The sequence below is a fragment of the Scyliorhinus torazame genome, chromosome 10 (genome assembly GCF_047496885.1).
Source record: "Scyliorhinus torazame isolate Kashiwa2021f chromosome 10, sScyTor2.1, whole genome shotgun sequence".
Taxonomy (NCBI): domain Eukaryota; kingdom Metazoa; phylum Chordata; class Chondrichthyes; order Carcharhiniformes; family Scyliorhinidae; genus Scyliorhinus; species Scyliorhinus torazame.
Window position 1 is genome coordinate 24,883,162 of NC_092716.1, and position 21,846 is coordinate 24,905,007.

The 21,846-nt window shown below is 49.6% G+C and overlaps 1 protein-coding gene across 4 annotated transcripts in view; it reads right to left on the minus strand.

Moving 5' to 3' along the window:
• mthfsd (methenyltetrahydrofolate synthetase domain containing) overlaps nucleotides 1-21,846 on the minus strand; it is a 70,180-nt gene that overhangs the window by 26,630 nt on the left and 21,704 nt on the right. For all 4 annotated transcript variants that reach the window (XM_072517881.1, XM_072517880.1, XM_072517878.1 and 1 more), the window contains one exon: nucleotides 13,073-13,186. In XM_072517881.1, coding sequence (XP_072373982.1) covers nucleotides 13,073-13,186 — 114 coding nt within the window. The remainder of the gene's footprint in view (nucleotides 1-13,072; nucleotides 13,187-21,846) is intronic.

Sequence of the window (21,846 nt, forward strand, 5' to 3'; positions counted from 1 at the left end):
TTTCTCCCTTACAAACAATAACCCCCCCCCCCCCCCCGCCCCACCTCGTAACAAAAAAAAAAAATGAGAAATCGCGCAGAGCAAGATATATACATGGCAAAATGATATATTTACACAGCTTTGTACACTGGCCCTCACCCGTACGTGCCAGTTTCCCCAACCCTTCATGTTATCTCTTGCTCATCCACCCTCCCAGGCAGTCCCCCCTTTCCCCCCCCTCCCCACCCCTCCCAGGACGTCCCCTCCACTGCCCCCCCCCCACCCCCCCAAGGTTGCTGCTGCTGCTGACCGACCTTCCTCTAGCGAGATAGTCTAGGAACGGTTGCCACCGCCTGTAGAACCCCTGCGCAGACCCTCTCAAGGCGAACTTAATCCTCTTCAACTTTATGAACCCAGCCATATCATTTATCCAGGCCTCCAGGCTGGGGGGCTTCGCCTCCTTCCACATTAGCAAGATCATTCGCCGGGCTACTAGGGACGCAAAGGCCAGAATGTCGGCCTCTTTCGCCTCCTGCACTCCCGGTTCGTCCACTACTCCAAATATTGCTAGCCCCCAGCTTGGCTTGACCCGGACTTTCACCACCTGAGATATTGCTCCCGCCACTCCTCTCCAGAACCCCTCCAGTGCCAAAACATATGGACATGGTTCACCGGGCTCCCTGAGCACCTTCCACATCTGTCCTCTACGCCAAAGAACCTACTCAACCTCGCCCCCGTCAAGTGCGCTCTTAAACCACCTTAAATTGTGTCAGGCTGAGCCTGGCACACGAGGAGGAGGAAATAACCCTACCTAGGGTATCAGCCCACAGACCTTCCTCGATCTCCTCCCCCAGCTCCTCCTCCCATTTACCCTTCAACTCTTCTACCAGCGCTTCCCCTCTCTTCTTTCAACTCCCGGTGTATTTCCGACACCTTGCCCTCCCCGACCCATACACCCAAGATCACCCTATCTTGAACTTCTTGTGCCGGGAGCAACGGGAATTCCCTCACCTGTCGCCTCACAAAAGCCCTCACCTGCATATATCTGAAGGCATTTCCCGGGGGTAACTCGAACTTCTCCTCCAGAGCCCCTAGGCTCGCAAACGTCCCGTCGATGAACAGGTCCCCCATTCTTCCAATCCCCGCCCGATGCCAGCTCTGGAACATCTTCCCCGGGACAAATCGGTGGTTACCCCTGATCGGGGACCACACCGATGCTCCCATTGCACCCCGGTGCCGTCTCCACTGGCCCCAGATCCTTAGCGTTGCTGCCACCACCGGGCTCGTGGTATACTTTGTCGGCGAGAGCGGCAGCGGTGCCGTCACCAACGCCCCCAGGCTCGTTCCTTTACAGGACGCCATCTCCATCCTCTTCCATGCCGCCCCCTCTCCCTCCATAACCCACTTGCGGATCATTGCCACATTTGCTGCCCAGTAGTAGCTCCCCAGGTTTGGCAGCGCCAACCCTCCACGGTCCCTACTGCATTCCAGGAACCCTCTCCTTACTCTCGGGGTCTTATTCGCCCACACAAACCCCATAATACTCCTGCCTACTCTCTTAAAAAAGGCCTTAGTGATCACGATGGGAAGGCACGGAAACACAAACAGAAACCTCGTAAGGACCACCATTTTGACCGACTGCACTCTACCCGCCAGCGAGAGCGGTAACATGTCCCATCTTTTGAAATCCTCCTCCATTTGCTCCACCAACCTCGTCAGATTCAGTTTATGTAGGGTCCCCCAACTCCTGGCTATCTGGATCCCCAGATACCGAAAGCTCCCCTCCGCCCTCCTCAGCGGTAGGTCCCCTATCCCTCTTTCTTGGTCCCCCGCCTGTAATACAAAGAGCTCACTCTTCCCTACATTTGAGCTTATAGCCCGAAAACTCCCCAAACTCCCTTGGAGTCTGCATGACCTCCACCATCCCCTCCATTGGATCCGCCACGTACAGCAACAGGTCATCCGCATATAGCGACACCCGATTCTCTTCTCCCCCTCGGACCACCCCCCTCCATTTATTAGACTCCCTCAATGACATGGCCAATGGTTCGATCGCCAATGCGAACAACAGGGGGGACAGGGGGCACCCATGCCTCGTCCCTCGGTACAGTCGAAAGTACTCCGATCTCCGCCGGTTCGTCACTACACTCGCCATCGGGGCTCTGTAAAGGAGCTTAACCCAATTGATAAACCCTACCCCGAATCCAAACCTACGCAGCACCTCCCAGAGGTACTCCCACTCTACTCGGTCAAAGGCCTTCTCCGCGTCCATAGCTGCCACTATCTCCGCCTCTCCCTCCTCCGATGGCATCATTATCACGTTTAAGAGCCGCCGCACATTGGTGTTTAGTTGCCTGCCCTTTACAAATCCTGTCTGGTCCTCGTGGATTACTCCCGGGACACAGTCTTGGATCCTCGTGGCCAGCACTTTTGCCAGCAACTTTGCATCCACATTAAGGAGCGAGATCGGCCTGTATGATCCACATTGCAGTGGGTCCTTGTCCCGCTTTAGGATCAAAGAAATTGTCACTTCCGACATTGTCGGGGGCAGGGTCCCCTCCTCTCTTGCCTCATTAAAGGTCCTCACCAGTAGCGGGGCCAACAGGTCTGCGTACTTCCTGTAGAACCCCACCGGAATCCATCCGGTCCCAGGGCCTTCCCCGCCTGCATGTTCCCCAAACCCTTGCTCAGCTCCTCCAACCCAATTGGTGCCCCCAAACCAGCCACCTCTTGCTCCTCCACCCTCGGGAATCTCAGCTGATCTAGGAATCGTCTCATCCCCTCTTCCCCCGCTGGGGGCTGGGATCTGTACAGCTCTTCATAAAAGGCCTTGAATACCTTGTTTATTTTCGTCGCACTCCGAACCGTGGCTCCCCTTCCATCTTTGACTCCCCCTATTTCCCTCGCTGCCATCCTCTTACGGAGCTGGTGTGCCAGCATCCGACTAGCCTTTTCCCCATACTCATAGGTCACCCCCTGCGCTTTCCTCCACTGTGCCTCCGCCTTACCTGTGGTCAACAGGTCAAACTCCGAACATACTGGAATTTCAATAGATTTCTTTGTTGACATTTCCCAAGGGCTGCTGTTACAATTTAGATCTTTATGAATGGCTGACTGAGTTTCAAAACACTTGTTATTATTTTTATTGGCAGTTTTAAGAGGTTATTAAAGGATTAGCTGTCTTTGATGTCGTTATTGTGTAGAATTTTGTTTTAGGGATTTAAGATCTTTTAATGGACTTCATGAAACAAGTTATTTTTGTATGAAGTCCATACGAGTGTCAGCTCTATTATATTGATAGTTTATTTTGTCCATGTCCACATAACTTGTGAGGTCTCCCATAATGAATACTGGATGATTGTCTATGGAGGTGGAATGGAGGGAGTATGAAATGCATGTACGAGATAAGGAAGATATGAGGGGTTCTGAGAGGTAGATGGAAGGCATGTGTTGGGATGGAGGGGGCTTGGGAATTGGGCAAATAGGCGAGGGAAGAGGGCTTGGGAGCCTAACATCTTCTAAGACAACTGGGATCAATTACCAGAGAACCAAGTCAGATGTTCTGATCAGCCCACCTTGGCACTAACCCACCCCCATAACCCACCTATTGTGGGGTTGCTGGGTCCGACTCTATCCTGCCCCCACTTTCCAAGCGTTAAAATTGGGTGCAATGGGACCTTTTACACGGACATGGGTTTGCAGGGTCGGAAAACGTCCTGACTGAAGTTGTCCGCCTCGGCAGCAGAAATTCAGCTCTTCGGCTTTTTTTATGCTGGGAAAACAATTTTCCTTACCTTAAATCTATGCTCCCACCTTAAATCTATGCTCCCTAGTTATTGACCCCTTTACTAAAGGGTCTTATCTATGCACACCTCAGTCAGGTCCCCCCTCAGCCGATTCTGCTCTAACGGAACCAACCCTAGCCTTGCTAACCTCTCCCCATTCAAATCAGGCCGGTGTCTCAGGATTAACGTGTGTGATTGTACCATCGAGCCCGGATTAGCACAATGATATTTGAAAATCTGTGGCTCGCTAAAGCGAAACGATATGGTGGCCAGATATTTTAAAAGCAAAATTATGAGATTCTGGAAATCTGAACTAAAAGAGAAAATGCTGGAAAAATTATATAATCCTACTGCATGTGAATTGCGCAGTCGGTTTCGCTCTCCACCGATGCTGCCAGAACTGCTGAGGTTTTCCAGCATTTTCTCTTTTTATTTTTGTCCAGTGCTCTTGCCTTGGAGATTCTGCTGAGGTGTTCCTCTTTACATTCTGATGTAGCACGCTGAGGCCCGCCTGCTGCCACTGGTTGGAGAGGAAACCAATTCAGGGGGCACATCAGTGAAAATCTCGAACAATACCAGTGCCACCCAAAAGCAGTCCAGGGCCCTCCAAAGGACGCCCACCAAGGGCATCTCCGGCATCAGGGCATAGAAGACAGCAGGCTGCCTCCACCTCAGAGGTGCATTCTGGGGACACACCTAAACAAAATGGGAGGGTACGAAAGGTTAAGGAACTGTAAGTGCACAGTGTGGGCCTGGGTGCCGTTTGGCTTTAATAGCTCACACACTGTCACTTGTGCAATTTTGAGATCTCACTGTATTAAGTATTATTGCTGCTCACCATTTAATAATAATAATCGCTTATTGTCACAAGTCGGCTTCAATGAAGTTACTGTGAAAAGCCCCAATTCACCACATTCCGGCGCCTGTTCAGGGAGGCCGGTACGGGAATTGAACCCGCGCTGCTGCCTTGCTCTGCATTACAAGCCAGCTGTTTAGCCCACTGTGCTAAACCAGCCCCTATTTTAATGTCTCAGAATCTTACGTTTCCTCCCAATGGCATCACCCATCTCACCATCGGGGCACAGCTGTTCTCACTGGGCTTCCAGTCCCTCACTGGGGCTCCATTCCGTCCAAACAATGAGGGTTTTTCAGTGCGACTGCTTCATTCGCAGTGAGATAACTCAGTCATGATGCCGGGAATCCTAAACCCTCATCCCTAATCCCCCTCTATAACTTAAGGAGAGAAGAATGTGCTATGTTATGTAGACTGGCCGAAGTGAATGATGAACTACAGAACATAGAGTTTAAATTATTTATTACAAAACAACTGCATGATAAAGATAACTAGGATGCATAAAATAATAAACTACTAACACTAAATAACTATTGTAGAGCTACTGCAAAATACATCTATCTACGAACACGACCTACTCCCAACTCCCAGCTAGTGGTCAGAGGTTGTGCATAACATTATGTACAGAACTGCTTTATGCGTATCATCGCAGAATGTCGCGCTGAACCTCGCGCAGCCCTGAGCCGGGACGTCAGTGTGCTGGTATGAGATGGACAGGAGTCAGGCATTAGGAGTAACCCAGGATCTTCACAGAACATTCTTCGTTTCAATTTATCATCTCCCTCCTGCACTCAGCTTCAATGCTCAGCTCCTGCTCTTTCAGTTGTAGGGCTGCCGAGGGGGTCCTCTGTAATCCGCCATGCAGCAAAATGTGACGGAGCTTCACCAATGTGGGATCTCTCTCTCTGCGTCCACGTGCACATCTGTGCGCCTGTTACCAGCAGAGTATCCGTGACGTTTAAAGTCGCCATGACTCATCCGCCACTGGTGGATGGTGGGGAGGGGGCTCACAGGCCCTGGAAGATAGTTGAGGGCATCAGCCTGTGTTATCTGGAACCCTGGGTGATGCTGAAAGGTGTATTTGTACGCCACCAGCAATAGAGCCCAGCGCTGAATCCGGGCCGAGGCTATTGGAGGATATCTCCTTGCCCTCCTTAAAGACACCCAGCAGTGGTCTGTGGTAATAAAAAAGTGCAATTCCGTGGCATTTTGGGGAGTCAAGGCCCCTTTTATGGTCTGAACTTTCTCCTCCACAAGGTGCAAGCTGCGTTTATCCACCCAAATAGGCCACAGCCTTTGTTTGGAAGACGCACTTGCATCCCTTCAGGTGGACGGCTAGTTGGAAAAGTGTCTGATGACCTCTTCCAGATTGCCCAAATGTTCATTTTCAGTGGTCCCCGTGATGAGTACATTGTCTAGGTGCACCGCCACTTTGCGTAACCCTCTGAAAAATTGCGCAGACGGAAGAGACCACAAAGGAAGATGAATGTATTCAAACAGCCCTCTATGGGTATTTATAATTATATATGTCCACAATGTAGTGTCCAATTCTAACCGAAGATATGTGTGGCTCATATCCAGTTTGCTGAATAAGCATCCTCTAACCAGTTTCGCGTATACGTGCTCCACGTGCGGCATGGGATTACAGTCCAGGCGGGATGCCCTGTTTACAATCAGTTTATAATCCCGACAGAAGCAAACTGACTTTTCCAGTTTCATCACTGGGACCACTGGTGTGGCCCATTCTGTAAAATGTACAGGCGTATAATGCCCAAACTCTCCAAGCGCTGCAACTCAGTATCCACCTTTGTGAGTAAAGCATAGGGGGCCGGTCAAGCCCAAAGTATCTGGGCTGAGTCTCTGGGTCCACATATATGCGTGCTTTGGTTTCTTTCATCTTGCCCAGACCCTCCTGGAGTACCTCCGGATACTTCCCGAGGCCTTCATACTGGCTTCCTGTGCCCATCTAGGACATTTAAGGGCAGCACGGTAGCATGGTGGTTAGCACAATTGCTTCACAGCTCCAGGGTCCCAGGTTCGATTCCCAGCTTGGGTCACTGTCTGTGCGGAGTCTGCACGTTCTCCCCGTGTGTGCGTGGGTTTCCTCCGGGTGCTCCGGTTTCCTCCCACAGTCCAAAGATGTGCAAGTTAGGTGGATTGGCCATGCTAAATTGCCCTTAGTGTCTAAAATTGTCCTTCGTGTTGGGTGGGGTTACTGGGTTATGGGGATAGGGTGGAGGTGTGGGCTTGGGTAGGGTGCTCTTTCCAAGAGCCGGTGCAGACTCGATGGGCCGAATGGCCTCCTTCTGCACTGTAAATTCTATGATTCTATGGTTCTATGATCTGCTGCCAATCAAAGCAGTGTGTTCGCAGCTAAGCGTGGCCCAACAGCTTGGGTCCCGGACCTTGCACCATTACCAAAGGCTGCCTGACTGTTGCCCATGAGTCACTGGGGTTATGGTAGTTCCAATGATGCCCAATGATTCCCCAGTATACGTCGCCAATCTGCCTTTGATGTTGCGCAGATTCAATGGCAGGATTCCCGTGCAAAGCCAGCGGAAGGTCGGCTAACTGATGATGGAAACGGCAGCCCCGGGTCTATCCCCATCACTTGGGGTTGTCCGTTTACCTGTTGTTTAACTCGAATTGGCGCCACCTTCGGGGCTGTGATCCAGTTCAACTCATCGTCTGTCCAGGGCTGCATGTTCTATGCTGATTCTGGCGGCCTTGGTCGCCACACATTCCATATCCGCAGACTTGGCAATGTTGCCAAAACCCCCCCTTGTCCTCTTGGGAGGTGTCCCGCTGATCCATAGTGGCCCTCAAAATGTTGAGTCCGGACGCTGTGTTGTACTCTTGGTTGTGGTTTCAGTAGGGACCTCGCCATTCGAGCACTTCCCTGGAATGCCGCTGGAGGCTGGTATGGGGGCCAAGCAACACTTTCGACACTGTAATCCATGGAACCTTGGAGTTCCTGACCCCTTTTTCCATGTTCTCGCGCGTCAGCACTGGCTCAATAGCTCTCTTCAAATCTAGCGTGGGCTCCATGATAGAAATCTGACTTTTTAATATATAATAAGTACAAGGAAGAAATGGTTCAGAATTAAAATGGTTTATTAAAATGGCTTATTAAGCTCACACAGTTCAAACATGACAGTGTGAACTGCTGAATAGCATGAGAACGATCAGATTAAAATCACAGACAGAAGCAAGGACATATTTTGTTAATATGAATATCTGGGCAACGTTCCTAGTTCAGTTTTCATGACAACGGATAAATTTGGTGGGATCAAAATATCTCAGTCACACCATGTCAAAATTTGATGGACAAACATTTCAATCGAATTAAATGAACTATAATTATTATGACCCAATCACAGACAGAAAGGGGACAGAACATTGACGATAGCAATTACCTTAAAGCTAGGTGCCAATTTTGAACAATTCATCCCGGGATCATCTTACTTCATTTCTTTAACTATTTCCTGTTGCTTTGCTCTGAAAGACATTTTGTTTATTTCCAATTTCTCTGTATTGCGTTTTGATTTGAAGAAATGGTCAAGAACTGTAATCTGTATTGAATTCCACTCAGTCATCTGTGTTTGCTTGGACAAAATGATCTTTTTATTTTAAACTGACTGAATCTACAATTTACTTCACGCATGAAGCTCAGTTTTATGTTCTGTCGAGTGATATATAGTGCAGCGACACACAAGATATATTAACCAAGTACAGATCTATCACTCCGCCAACAGTTTCCGCTGCATGGCCATGTTATTAATTTTGCACACCAACCGATCCCTCAACGTCTCGGAAAGGGACGGCCCAAGCTCACAATGCTCAGCCAGCCTTCGGAGTCGAGTGAAAAAATCTGTAACTGGCTCCCTCAGAGTCCACACAGCAGTGTTGAAACGGTACCATTGCATGATTGCAGACTGTTTCGGTTTGCAACGCGACCAATTTGTTGCAAGATTTGGAATCCGGAGCAGCTGGGTAGATGAGACTTTTAATTGTGCAGAAGGTTGTGGCCCCACGGGCAGTCAGGAGGGTTGCCTTCTGTCCGTCCTCTCCAGTGAAGCCCAATCTATCTGGCCTGCGCCGTAGGCCTCTAATTTGCCAAAGTGCGTTGCTGCACAGCAATCCTCCGGAGTGGCTGGGACGTCCAGAATTGCAGTTAAAAGTTTATTTGACCTCATTGCCAATATTAAGACCCGGGAAGCTGAGCGGTAAGGTGAATGCAGATTTATTTATGGTCACAAAACGTCTGCCCATGGCAGCAAATATATTTACAGAGTACAGTCCCATTGGGACAACCAACATACCAGTCCCTGTCCGGGCCGGTCTTTATACTAAGTTCTTCTAAGCCCCAGACAGGCAGGCCTCTACCCACTCGCAGAGAAGCTTATAGTCTACAAGTCCCACAGAGAGATCAACCAAGGTATCCCCATGGGCCACGTGTTTTTTTTTTACAGAAATCCAGAACCATCTCCCCAAGAGGCTGTTGAGACTGAGAGCCAATCGATAATTTCCAAACTGAGACTGAGAGATTTTTGTTAGGTTCAGAGTATTGAGGTTTAATGGATCATTAACAAAAATGTCCTTTTTGGAACAGTAATATTTCATTGGTCAGGTAAAATGGGAATAGTGCAGGACATTTTCTTCGTACCTCCATCTCGGTTTGAAAACAGCAATAGCTCAGTTATTCATATACACGATGTCCATGCCAAAGCAAGAGATTCCCGTGCCTCACATTCCTACTGCTGGTAGTTAGTGGATATACAATCAGGAATGTCATAAATATTTGCAACCTCTGCAAAGGCTCAAAGGTAGAATGAATCAAATGCTCTCATTGTAAGCCATACTGGACAGAAGGATCCTGGGTGGATTTTTCTCAAAAACAGGCAGAGTGGTGCAGAGGGGCGGGGGGGGGGATGTGCGGGGGGTGGGGGGGGTGGGGGTGTGGGGGGGGGGGGGGGGGCTGACGGCTTTCTCCACTGCATTGTTCAGCAAATAGCCAGAAAAAAACAAAGTGGCAGGTCCCGCACCGTCAGGCTGGCTGGGAGAGCTCAGCGCCAGGGTGTATTGTCAGAGTACTGCCCAGACATGACCTTCTCCTGTCTGGGGGAGTTCTCACCTGCACGCCTCTGGCAGGATTTGCTAGCCAGGTGCACGTTATGGGGGAACCTATTGCAATTCAAGTGAATGGGAGAATCTAACAGGGCAGGAGGGACAATCAGGTAAAATGTATTCAAATAGGGATCCCACCTTTCAACGTCAGGATTTCTGTTACGTCATTGGCAGGGAGGGCGGGGCAATCGGAACAGGAAATCCTGCCACTGGAAACCGTGTTTTGGGGACTCCTACAGGCTGTCTTGCTCCCGCCGCTAATCTCGCCCATCGAAAACGGGAGTGCTCAATTCCCCCTGCCTTCCCCCCAGGTTTGAATATTGGTCAGAGAGCAGAGTTACTACAATGTGGCTTCACCTTGGGTCAGCAGCCTCTGGCCGATCTTTGGGTCATCACTGGCAGAGGCCAATTGTCCAGCAGCAGCTGGTAGCCAACCCGTATAATTAACTGCCCAATTATCAGCTGATTGGGCAGCCGCCCAGCGGTGAGCAGATGGGTCCCAATGAGTGCCTGGAGGTGGCTTGCTGGTAACTGATGAGGGGAGGAAGGATAGAGAGAGACAGGTTTGTGAGGCCTCCTATATGAAACCTACCTGCCACTGGTGCAGTTTTGATCAGCAGGCCATAGCCTCCAGCCTTCTTCCGGAGTGGTTGTCCCACAGATGTGGGCATAGGTTTTATTTTCAAAACAAATCCAAATCTCTTCACTGGGTGCCTCAAGTTTTGAATTTCCCCCTACAAGTCAAAACATTTTTCTCCACAGCTACCCAATCGAACTTCTCCATAATTTAAAAAACCCTCCATCAGGTCGCCCCACCGACTTCTCTTTGTTGAGAGAGGGAAAAGCCCGGGGCAACTCAGTCTTTCCTGATGGTTGACTACCAGTCAGCTCTGGTGTCATCCTTGTCAATCTCTTTTGTACCTTCCCAATGCCTCTACATCCAATTTGTAACATGAAGGCCAGAACTGCACACAGTACTCAAAGTATTGTCCAAGCAAGTTCACATACAGAGAGTCAGGCTTGATGTCTTTGCCGATATTTACTGCGGATTCTCAATTGTAAATTGTGGCTTAGGATGGAGAGATGAACTGAAGGGTACCTCGTCGCGTTGGATCTGTACCACAGCAAAGTGAACAAAAATTCAGAAAAGAGGAGAAAATGACTAAGAAAAGCGAGGGAGAGAGGAGAAGCTAAGTGGAGGTGCTGACACATAAATCATTCTTTCCACGGTTAGTTGCTTTTCTACTGTCTCCCACATTTAAAGGCAATCTTTGGGAACTATCATTAAACCAAGCCCTTATTGGATATGTCGGCTGTGGTGGTCATAAAAGATCCGTCCCGTTGCCTTATTTAAATGAAGGAGTAGCTGTGTTGTATGCAACATCCTGGCCAATATTTATCCCTCAATCAGTTCACTAAAATTGATGATCTGGTCATTCTTGCATTGCTGTTTGTGGCAAATTGGCAGCCATGTTCTCTACATCACAACACTTCAAAAAAAAAAAGGTGCTTAAATTGCTGTAAGGAGCCTTTGAATGTCCTGAGATTGTGAAACATGCTCTATAAATAATTTATCCATTTCATTTCATTCTTCCCTCGCACAAATGCAAGTCTTTCTTTCCTGCTCTGTGTTAATGAGAACATGTGCACGGACATCCATAACGATGGTTCCATACTGGACTCTGCATTAAAATGTTCTTTCTCTGAGACAATGTTTGGGGTGGGGGGGGGGGGGGGGGGGGCGGGGGGGGGGATAGAAATGGCGGACAATAATATTCTGGTATGTATAGAAATTCACAGCAGAATGTATGGATTGCTCAGTTTCAAAAGTCACCTCAAGAGTTGTTCGAAATTCTTCGCGCACCTGTTTGCATGTAAATGTGTAACCAAGGAAAAATGCACGGAAGGTTGAACTTTTACTTTAAACGAGTGAAGACTACTTCTGTGACCCTCCTGATATTGGCAAATCTTTTGTGTCAACCTGCAAACAAAGTTAACCCTGTTTTCAAGTTTCCCAAATTAACGGCGTCCTCTCAATCGGGGAAACAAAGCATAATTTAAAGATTAACTTCATGCCAGCCAGCTTTAAACAAAAAGATCACAGTTTCAGTTCACACACTGTGCCAGCACAAGGTGTTAACCTTTCCCAATGGAACCCTTGTCTTACAGTCCCTGGTATCATTATACCAAGACATGTGACCACCTTACTGAATCTAATCATTTGCTGCGGATTTTCTGCACGTTTTTTCCATGTCCACCTCTCAGTTAATTCACTACCAGTTCATATCCTGTCACAGCAGCGATTTTAAGTGGCTGGTGACCCTGTTAATGAAAGATTTATCATTACCCCTTGACTTCTTCCTCTGTTAAATGCAATCGTTTTTGAGTCCTCTCATTTATTCTCTACCAGATCTTGAATCAATGTAACTGTGGCTCCAGTTTGTGCCCTGTTCCAGATCACTTGAGCTACCAATCTTTAACTAGCTGTTAATATTTGCAAGGCCCAGATTAATTGCCAGATCCAGACAGTGGCAACTGGTGTACCAGAAAGAAGCACTAGGTGGCGATCTACCACCACCAGAGTCCTCAGCTGTTGGCAACAAGCAGAAATATTCCCTCTCGTCAATAGGCAACTACTGCACGGTTTACTGGCCATGAAAAGTATTTTGAGTTGGGTCATCATAACATAGCAAACAGTTATCGAGTGAAGACATCTAACAAAAATAAAAACGTTCAAAAATTGAAAGGACCGCCCAGAGTTTTTAGGATGAATACATTTCTGGAGGGGCCTGGCCATGTTTACCCAAAGTTCATAAAAGTTGATTTCATCCTTAGATATTTCGACAAAAATAGATAAAGTTGTTCCTCTTGGTCAGTTTTGAATCCTGTGGATGAGCATTAGGTATAGGGTGTCTTCTTGGCATAGGAAATATTTCAGTTTTGGAATTTTCCAACACGTAGTTTTTTTAACCGTGGCTTAATTGCGAGCTAAACTGGGTAGCTGGTGCACACTTCAAACAGCATCCGAACAACTAGTTCTTAAACCTTATCAACAGATTCCTTGATCGTGAAACCAAAGCAGGCCATTTGCCGCCACCACGTTTCATTAATAGGGCAAATGAGACTTTTCCTCTTCCCCGAAACATTTCGTGCAAAATGACAACGCAGACAACAGGCAGCAAAACATGCCCACGTGCCGGGATGTTGGAGGTGACTGCAGAGATTTGTGGGAGTTGCTGTGCAACATCAAATAACTTGCCCTGTCCCGAACGCAGCAAAGAGACGCTTAAAACATGAAACGGAATGTGTTTGTTGCTGATGAACCCACCTGAGCCGTAGAACACACCCTCAGTACTTCCTTCGAGGCCCCGGGAGGTGGGACAATTTTGTTGAACAGTCCATTTCTGAGCCGAGGGGTTGGAACCAACAATGTTTTTGTGGCCTAAAGTAGTAAAGAGTACACTAGTTATAGCTTGACGCACACATCTTGTTACACCACTGTATCTTAGCACACTACCCACAAAGATTACTGTACCTCGTCACACATCTCCCACTTGAGTGCTGTAAAGCTGGAAAGGGTCAACGACAGCATCTGTGGGATGTCCAACTATTCTGGACTTTTTAATGTGCAGGCCGAGACAGTTCATGTCAGTGAGCTATTCAACCAGCAGGGCAGCACACCAAGCCTGCACTTGTCCTTACCCAAAATTGAGCTTAACTTTCCAGCGGGGGTCACTGGACAGTTATCAGAAGAGGGAAGAGAACCACTGAATAGAACAGGATGCAGTTATCTTCTTTGACTTTTTAAAAGGCAGTGTTAGCTATCCTTGTATTAAAAAGAAAGACAGCTACGGATCAGTTTAAGAATTACGGCAGGGGGGAAACAAAGTAGTCATGAATTCAGATTAAACTCAAAGAATAATCCATCTCAATAACTTAAAATTGTATCTAAATTGCTTAATTTAATGGAGCTACTTATTTAGAAATATAGCTCTAATGGATTTAAGTAACAGAGAGTGCAAGGCAGCTGTTGTCAATTATACTGCACCTCAAACAGGGCGGCACGGTAGCACAGTGATTAACACTGTTGCTTCACAGCGCCAGGGTCCCGAGTTCGATTCCCAGCTTGGGTCACTGGCTGTGCGGAGTCTGCACGTTCTCCCCGTGTCTGCGTGGGTTTCCTCCGGGTGCTCCGGTTTCCTCCCACAAGTCCAGAAAGACGTGCTTGTTAGGTAATTTGGACAATCTGAATTCTCCCTCCGTGTACTCGAACAGGCTCCGGAGTGTGGTGACTAGGGGATTTTCACAGTAACTCCATTGCAGTGTTAATGTAAACCTACTTGTGACACATAACAATTATTATTATTTGAAAAACTGAAATACACATTTGTACTCATTGCTGCCCTTTTGGTGATCTCTTCAATGGAGAGATCGTCAGCAAAACTGATGGGCTCCCCAGAGAGAGAAAACAAGATAAATTGGGGGAGATAGATTGTGATCAGCTTCTCAGTCCACCATTTGTCCAGGGTGAGGGCAAGTAAGGCTCATGTGCCCACCATCCTACCCGACAGACAACAGCAGGTTGCTGCGCATGTGGTAATGCACTGGAGGATCCCAATAGAAAATGTACTACAAGTCTGTGTTTGCTTGCATGTCCATTTGCACCTAGATTTGTAGGTATGTGTGTGGGTACATTGCTCTGTGGTCATCTGGTGGCGGCCATGGTGTGAGTGGTCGCACACAAGGCGCACACAGGGCAGCTCCTGCTTAAAGGCATAGAAAAGAGCTCCTTTTACCTGACAACGGGAGTAATTTCAACAGAATGGAGTCGCTAAAGGGTGGAGGAGAAGTTCCTCTGGGAGCGGTATGTCTGCTGGTTATCAAACTCGGCAGAAGATGGTGAAAGACCAGGCCAAGGAGTTGGAAGAGACCTGTGGTGCAGCAGCTATTGGAAAGAAGGTGGAGGGGAAAGGGTCAGTGCAGGTTTGAAGGCCCCAGAGGGACGTTGATGGCTGTTATAACCTGCCTACTTACCATTGGCTGGGGACTAATGACAATCCCACAATCCTGTGGGAGTAAGAGCTTCCCCAATGAGGGGGGCGGAGAAACCATTAGTAAACTCCTAGTATAAATAAAGCTGGCCAGTTTAGGAACCAGCAGGAAGGAGTGTGCAGCAAGGGAAGTTGCTGCTGCTGTTATATATATATATATATATATGTTATTGTAAATAAATGTTATTACTTTGTATCCTTAAAACTCGTGCTGGATTCTTCGTGGCCCTCACAAAACTGGCGACGAAGGTAAAAGTGAATAGCTGTCTACACTGCTGAAGCCACCTCCCTGGATTTTTGTTGGATACAGGTTGGAAGTTGTTTTCTATTATACCATGCCTCTGTACGGACGTTTGGATGTTTTTGATGCTGCGCTGGAAAGCTGGAACCAGTACACACAACGGATGCGTTACTATTTCCGGGCAAACAATATCACCGAAAGCGAGCGCCAGGTGGTCATATTGCTCACCGCCTGCGGCCCGCATACGTTTGGGGTGATTAGGAGCCTTACGTACCCAGCTGCTCCGGACACCAAAACGTTTGATGAACTTGTGAATATAGTGGGGCAACATTTTAACCCAACCCCGTCCACGATAGTCCAGCGTTACCGGTTTAATACCGCTGAGAGGACCCCTGGAGAATCCCTGGCCGATTTTCTATCCAGGCTACGCAGGATTGCGGAGTACTGTGACTATGGTGAGACTTTGTCAGAAATGTTACGCGACCGTTTGGTTTGCGGTATTAACAATGCGGCCACCCAGAGAAAGTTGTTAGCTGAGCCAACATTGACTTTTCAACAGGCCATTCAAATAGTATTGTCCCGAGAGAGCGCAGAACGAGGAGTGCAGGAGCTACAGGGAATGGAAGTGCATGCCTTGGGGCGCAACCCCTTCCGTCCGAAAAAGTTTCCCCGCACTCCTGCGGTACCTTGGGCGAGGCAATGTCCGGACCGCGCCAGTGGCCGTCGGACATTCCTCCCCGAAGGGAGCCTTCTCCAGAGCCAATGGATGAGGAGCCATGTCCGTGTCAGACTTGTAGGCGCCGACCCCGTCGCGGACGCCGGTCCTGGGGGCGCCGTCGTTCCGACCGAAACTGGGACCAGCCCAGGGGCCGTAACTGGGACCAGCCCAGGGGCCGTACCTTCCATGTGGATGAACCTGCGGCGACTACTCCTGAGGACTTGGAGACGGAGGACGACTGCCTGCAGTTGCATTGTGTGGCAGCTCCCCGTGTGGCCCCCATTAAGGTGACAGTTCGGGTCAATGGCCACCCGCTTGAGGTGGAGTTGGACACTGGCGCAGCGGTCTCCGTGATCGCCCAGAGGACATTCAACCGCATCAAGCAGGGTATACAGACCCTTACATTAACCGACACACAGGCCAGGTTGGCCACCTACACGGGGGAACCACTGGACATTGCAGGAACTACAATGACCCCTGTTGTTTATGGACGCCAGGAGGGGCGTTTCCCACTTATCGTGGTGCGCGGCCATGGGCCCAGCCTGTTGGGTCGGGACTGGTTGCGCCATTTGCGGTTGCAATGGCAGCACATCCTCCAAACAGTTTTTGAAGGGTTGACTGAGGTGCTAGGACGATACCCAGATGTATTCCAGCCTGGTTTGGGGAAAATAAAAGGGTCCGTAGCCCGTATCCAAGTCGAACCAGGAGCCACGCCGTGCTATTTCCGTGCGCGCCCGGTGCCTTACGCCTTGCTCGAGAAGGTAGAAGGGGAGCTCGCTCATTTGGAGAGTTTGGGTATTATCAGGCCCGTCCGTTATGCTGACTGGGCAGCACCAATTGTACCTGTAATGAAGCCAGATGCCACAGTTCGCTTGTGTGGCGACTCTAAACTTACATGAATACGGCTTCCCGACTCGACCGATATCCAATGCCTCGCATAGAGGATCTCGACGCGAAGCTTGCAGGTAGACTCTCATTCACAAAATTAGATATGAGTCACGCCTACCTGCAGTTGGAGCTGGACCCTGCCCCCCGACCATATGTAACGATAAATACACACCGGGGCCTGTATGAATATACACGGTTGCCCTTTGGAGTATCCTCTGCCTGCGCAATTTTTCAACGTGTTATGGAGGGCATTTTGAGAGGTTTACCACGTGTTGTTGTCTACTTAGATGACGTTTTGATTACAGGGACGTCGGAGCAGGAACATTTGGAAAATCTGGAGGCTGTCCTTAGACGCCTTTTGGAGGCTGGAGTCCGCTTACGTCGCACAAAGTGCGTATTTCAGGCAAAGAAAGTAGTCCACCTAGGTTATCGGGTGGACCGCGAAGGTTTGCACCCCATCGCAGAGAAGGTGCGTGCAATTCAACAGGCCCCCGCCCCGACTGACACTTCGCATCTTCGTTCTTGTCTCGGTCTCGTAAACTATTACGGGGAGTTCCTCCCCAATCTGGCAACTACGCTGGCCGCTTTGCACCTTCTGCTAAAGAAAAATCACACCTGGGTTTGGGGTCAGCCGCAAAAAACCGCTTTCCGGCGGGTAAAGCAACAATTGTCATCGTCTGGGTTACTAACCCACTTTGATCCTGGAACGCCTTTGCTCTTCACATGTGTGCATCCCCGTATGGTATTGGGGCGGTCCTGTCTCACAAGATGGAGAACGGGGCCGAGCGACCGATAGCTTTCGCCTCCCGCACATTGACTGCAGCAGAGAAAAAGTACGCGCAGATCGAGACGGAGGGCCTGGCAGTGGTTTTTGCGGTGAAACGCTTCCACCAGTACGTGTATGGCCGCCATTTCACTATCGTGACTGATCATAAGCCTCTGCTGGGACTTTTCAGAGAGGATAAGCCAATACCGCCCATTGCTTCCGCATGGATCCAGCGCTGGGCTTTGTTGCTTGCTGCAAACGAGTATTCTCTGGGGCACAAACCAGGTATGCAGATAGCAAATGCCGACGCACTGAGCCGATTGCCTTTATCGACCGGCCCCATGTCGACCCCCACAACCGATGAGGTGGTTGCAACCCTAAATTTTATGGACACCTTGCCTGTCACGGCATCACAGATCCGTGAGTGGACCCAGACGGAGCCAGTCCTGTCAAAGGTTCGGCACATAGTCCTGTATGGTGGGCAGCATAGACAGCTCCCAGGCGAGTTGCGGGCATTTTCCTCCAAGCTGTCAGAATTCAGCGTGGAAGACGGCATCCTCTTGTGGGGGACGCGTGTGATTGTCCCGGAAAAGGGCCAGGAGCTGATACTAATAGACTTGCACAATGGGCATCCAGGTGTGACCAAAATGAAAATGTTGGCCCGGAGTTATGTCTGGTGGCCAGGCCTCGACACCGACATTGAGAAGGTGGCCCAAAACTGCTCCATTTGCCAGGAGCATCAGAAGCTTCCGCCGGCCGCCCCCCTACATCACTGGGAATGGCCAGGGCGGCCTTGGGCACGCTTGCATGCAGATTTTGCAGGCCCTTTTCAAGGATCCATGTTCCTTCTATTAATCGACGCCCAGTCTAAATGGCTAGAGGTGCATAAGATGCAGGGACAACGTCCTGCGCAACAATTGAAAAGATGCGTTTGTCCTTTAGTACGCATGGCCTCCCCGAGGTGCTGGTCATGGATAACGGCACTCCATTCACGAGTGAGGAGTTTGCGAGGTTCACGAAGATGAACGGCATACACCATATCCGCTCTGCCCCTTACCACCCGCAGAGCGCGCAGTGCAGACATTCAAAAGAGGCCTAAAGAAGCAGTCTTCCGGATCAATGGACACGAGACTGGCTCGCTTTTTGTTTACGTATAGGACCACCCCCCCATGCGGTGACTGGGGTAGCTCCCGCAGAACTCCTAATGGGCCGGAGACTTCGCACCCGCCTTAGTATGGTTTTCCTGGACATTGGCGCAAAGGTACGCCGCACACAAGAATGGCAGGGACAGGGATTTTCTCGGCATCGGCCGATTCGGCAGTTTGCGCCCGGTGACCCAGTGTTCGTTCGGAATTTTGCTGGTGGTGCCCAGTGGGTTCCTGGTGTAATCTTTCGCCAAACGGGCCCTATATCTTACCAGGTGCAAGCCCAGGGTCGTCTCCAGCGCAAACATGTAGACCACGTTCGGTCCAGAAGACTATCCCCTCGAAAGATTCCCCGCCCCCGGAGCTAATTTCTACAGCCGCAGACACCAGAGACAAGGGAAGGTAGTCCTCACAATCTTCCACTAGTGCCTCACTCGAAGCCTGCGCAGGTCGTTGCAGAACCGAATGGAGATAGAGACACTGACATGATGGAGGCAGCAGACTCTGACTCCGAGATGGAGACACAGGATGCATCAGAGGGGGAATCCTCGGGTCCACGGGCCGTGGATGTACAACCGTTGCGCCGTTCATCACGGAAGCGCCGGTCTCCATCTCGTTACACGCCGCCTGATCCAGCGCCGCGTGCAAATGGTGTCCGGCCTGCGGCAAAACGAGTCCGACGCCCTCCTTCGCCAGGGTCTTCGGTGGATTCCTTGGATTTTGCGGGGGGGGGGGGGGAGAGGGATGTTATAACCTGCCTACTTACCATTGGCTGGGGACTAATGACAATCCCACAATCCTGTGGGAGTATGAGCTTCCCCAATGAGGGGGGCGGAGAAACCATTAGTAAACTCTTAGTACAAATAAAGCTGGCCAGTTTAGGAACCAGCAGGAATCAGTGTGCAGCAAGGGAAGTTGTTGCTGCTGTTATATATATATATATATATATGTTATTGTAAATAAATGTTATTACTTTATATCGTTAAAACTCGTGCTGGATTCTTCGTGGCCCTCACAAAACTGGCCTTCATCAAGGAAGAGTTCTCAGGGGAAGGAGTTGCAGGAGGATCGCCTGACCGCCAGCGAAGAGGCCGTGATACCCCTGAAGAGCTCGATGGAAAGTGTCAAGAAGTGTTTGGAGGCACCGGGTCGCAGATCCAAGAGAAGGAGAGGGTGATGTCAGACCACTTTGTTCGGGTGGTGGCATTGGAGGTGGAGGTGGGGCTCTTAAGAGACCTTTACAAGATGGTGAGAGTAAAGGTGGAAGAGCAGGAGAACAGGTCGAGAAAGCAGAGCCTGCATATTGTTGGCCTGCCTGAAGGAGGGGAAGGCTGAATGCCGCAAGATACGTGTCGAGGTTGCAGGCAGGGCTGGCATTGGAGGGGGTGCTGGACAAGGCCCCTGAGGTGGACAGAGTGCACAGGTCTCTGAGGCAGAAGCCAAGATCTGGGGAGCCAACACAGGTGATGATGCTGTGTAAGTGAGTGTGTGTTTCTGGGTGAGTGTGCGGAATTTTCCCAAGCCCCCAACGACGTAATTGCTGGCGGGAATGGTGGGAAATTATGGCGAGGGGGCCAGAAATCGGTTTCACGCCGCCGTGAGTTTACAGTGGGATTTTGCGTTAGTCCCCACCGTCACGGGTCGAAAAATCCACCAGAGGACGGAGTGGACTTCATTTGCATCCCGTTAATGGGATACAGATGAAGGCGCCAACCACCCCTCCCAAGATTCTCCACGGTGTCGGTGGGTAAAGAAGCTGGTGTGAAACACATCCGGAACAACATGGCTTGCAGATGTCCCGATTCCCCGGAACAGTGCCCGGGGCTGCCTCTGGAGCTCAGGACGGAGGCTGTCTGCAACCCTGGACCCTGGAGCACCACAGCAATGGGTGTGGGGAGGTGGACCTTCCAGATCAGGTTTCCTGGAGGAGGTCCACCTTCTCCCCTCCGAATGCTCCCGGAGATCTGCTTTCTTCATTCAATAGTGGGTCAGTGATTTGGGGCGTATTTTCAATATGGCATGATGGCGGACAATACGCCGTCAAGGCCTATCTCGCCACTGAATACGGCGTCAAATACCCAGCTGTATAATTAATGAGGCCGGGCCGGAAAATTTGACGAGTTTGCCCGCTGACTGCCACAGCGGGAAACCACTCCATATTCCTACCCCCCCCCCCCGCCCCGCTTCGTTGCAGTGTCTCAAATTGGGAGAATTCCACCCTGTGTGTGAGTGAGTGAGTGTGTGCATGCGTATGAGTAGCAACAAGAAGGTCAATAGAAGTACAAATCTACACGAGGCAAAAACATAACTGAACGTATACTTTAAAAGGGATTCAAAAAGACTGAAATGATTAAGATATTGTCACCTAACCTTCAAACCATTCCTCAAGAAGCCACGAGAAACTTCACTGGCAAACTATTAACACAACCCGCTGACATTTTACAAATCAATGTGTATTAAGTTCAAACCACGCATATCATTAAGGAGTAGAAGCTTCAGGAAGGTTCGAATCTCAGAGTGCAAAGTCTGGTGCTCATGGGTGACATCACTATCTGATTGTTTTGAACAATCTTTAGTGCCTCAAAAGCTATAGGTAACGTAAACCAGCAACATTAACAGGAGGCAGGAACAATGCTTTGCTCCACACTTTCGAGATTGAAATAAATGTTTGTAGTATTTTGGTGCCTTGAGGGAAGAGGTTATTAAAATATTGATGGATTCTTACAAATATTTTAAAATACATTATTCAAAGACTTTGGCTGTTTTATTTCATTGGGGGAATTTCAAATTACTGTACCTCTAAAGGTTCTGTCACCCCCATTTAAGAATAATAATAATCTTTATTATTGTTACAAGTAGGCTTACATTAACACTGCAATGAAGTTACTGTTAAAATCCCCTAGTCGCCGCACTCCAGTGTCTGTTCGGGTACACTGAGGGAGAATTCAGAATGTCCAATTCACCGAACAAGCATGTCTTTGGGGACTTGTGGGAGGAAACCGGAGCACCCGGAGGAAACCCACGCAGACACGGGGAGAACATGCACACTCCACACAGACAGTGACCCAAGCCGGGAATCGAACCCGGGACCCTGGCCCTGTGAAGCAACAGTGCTAACCACTGTGCCACCAGTGCCTCCCATATTGGGGGGAGGACAGAGGCAGGTGGGAAAATTCTCACAACCGCCCAGTGTGCCAGTTTACCGGCAGTATCTCGTCCCTGGGCCATTTTCCCAGAGCAGGATTGAAGCAATGAGGGCTACCTAGCAACAAGCAGAGGGAAGCCAATTGAGG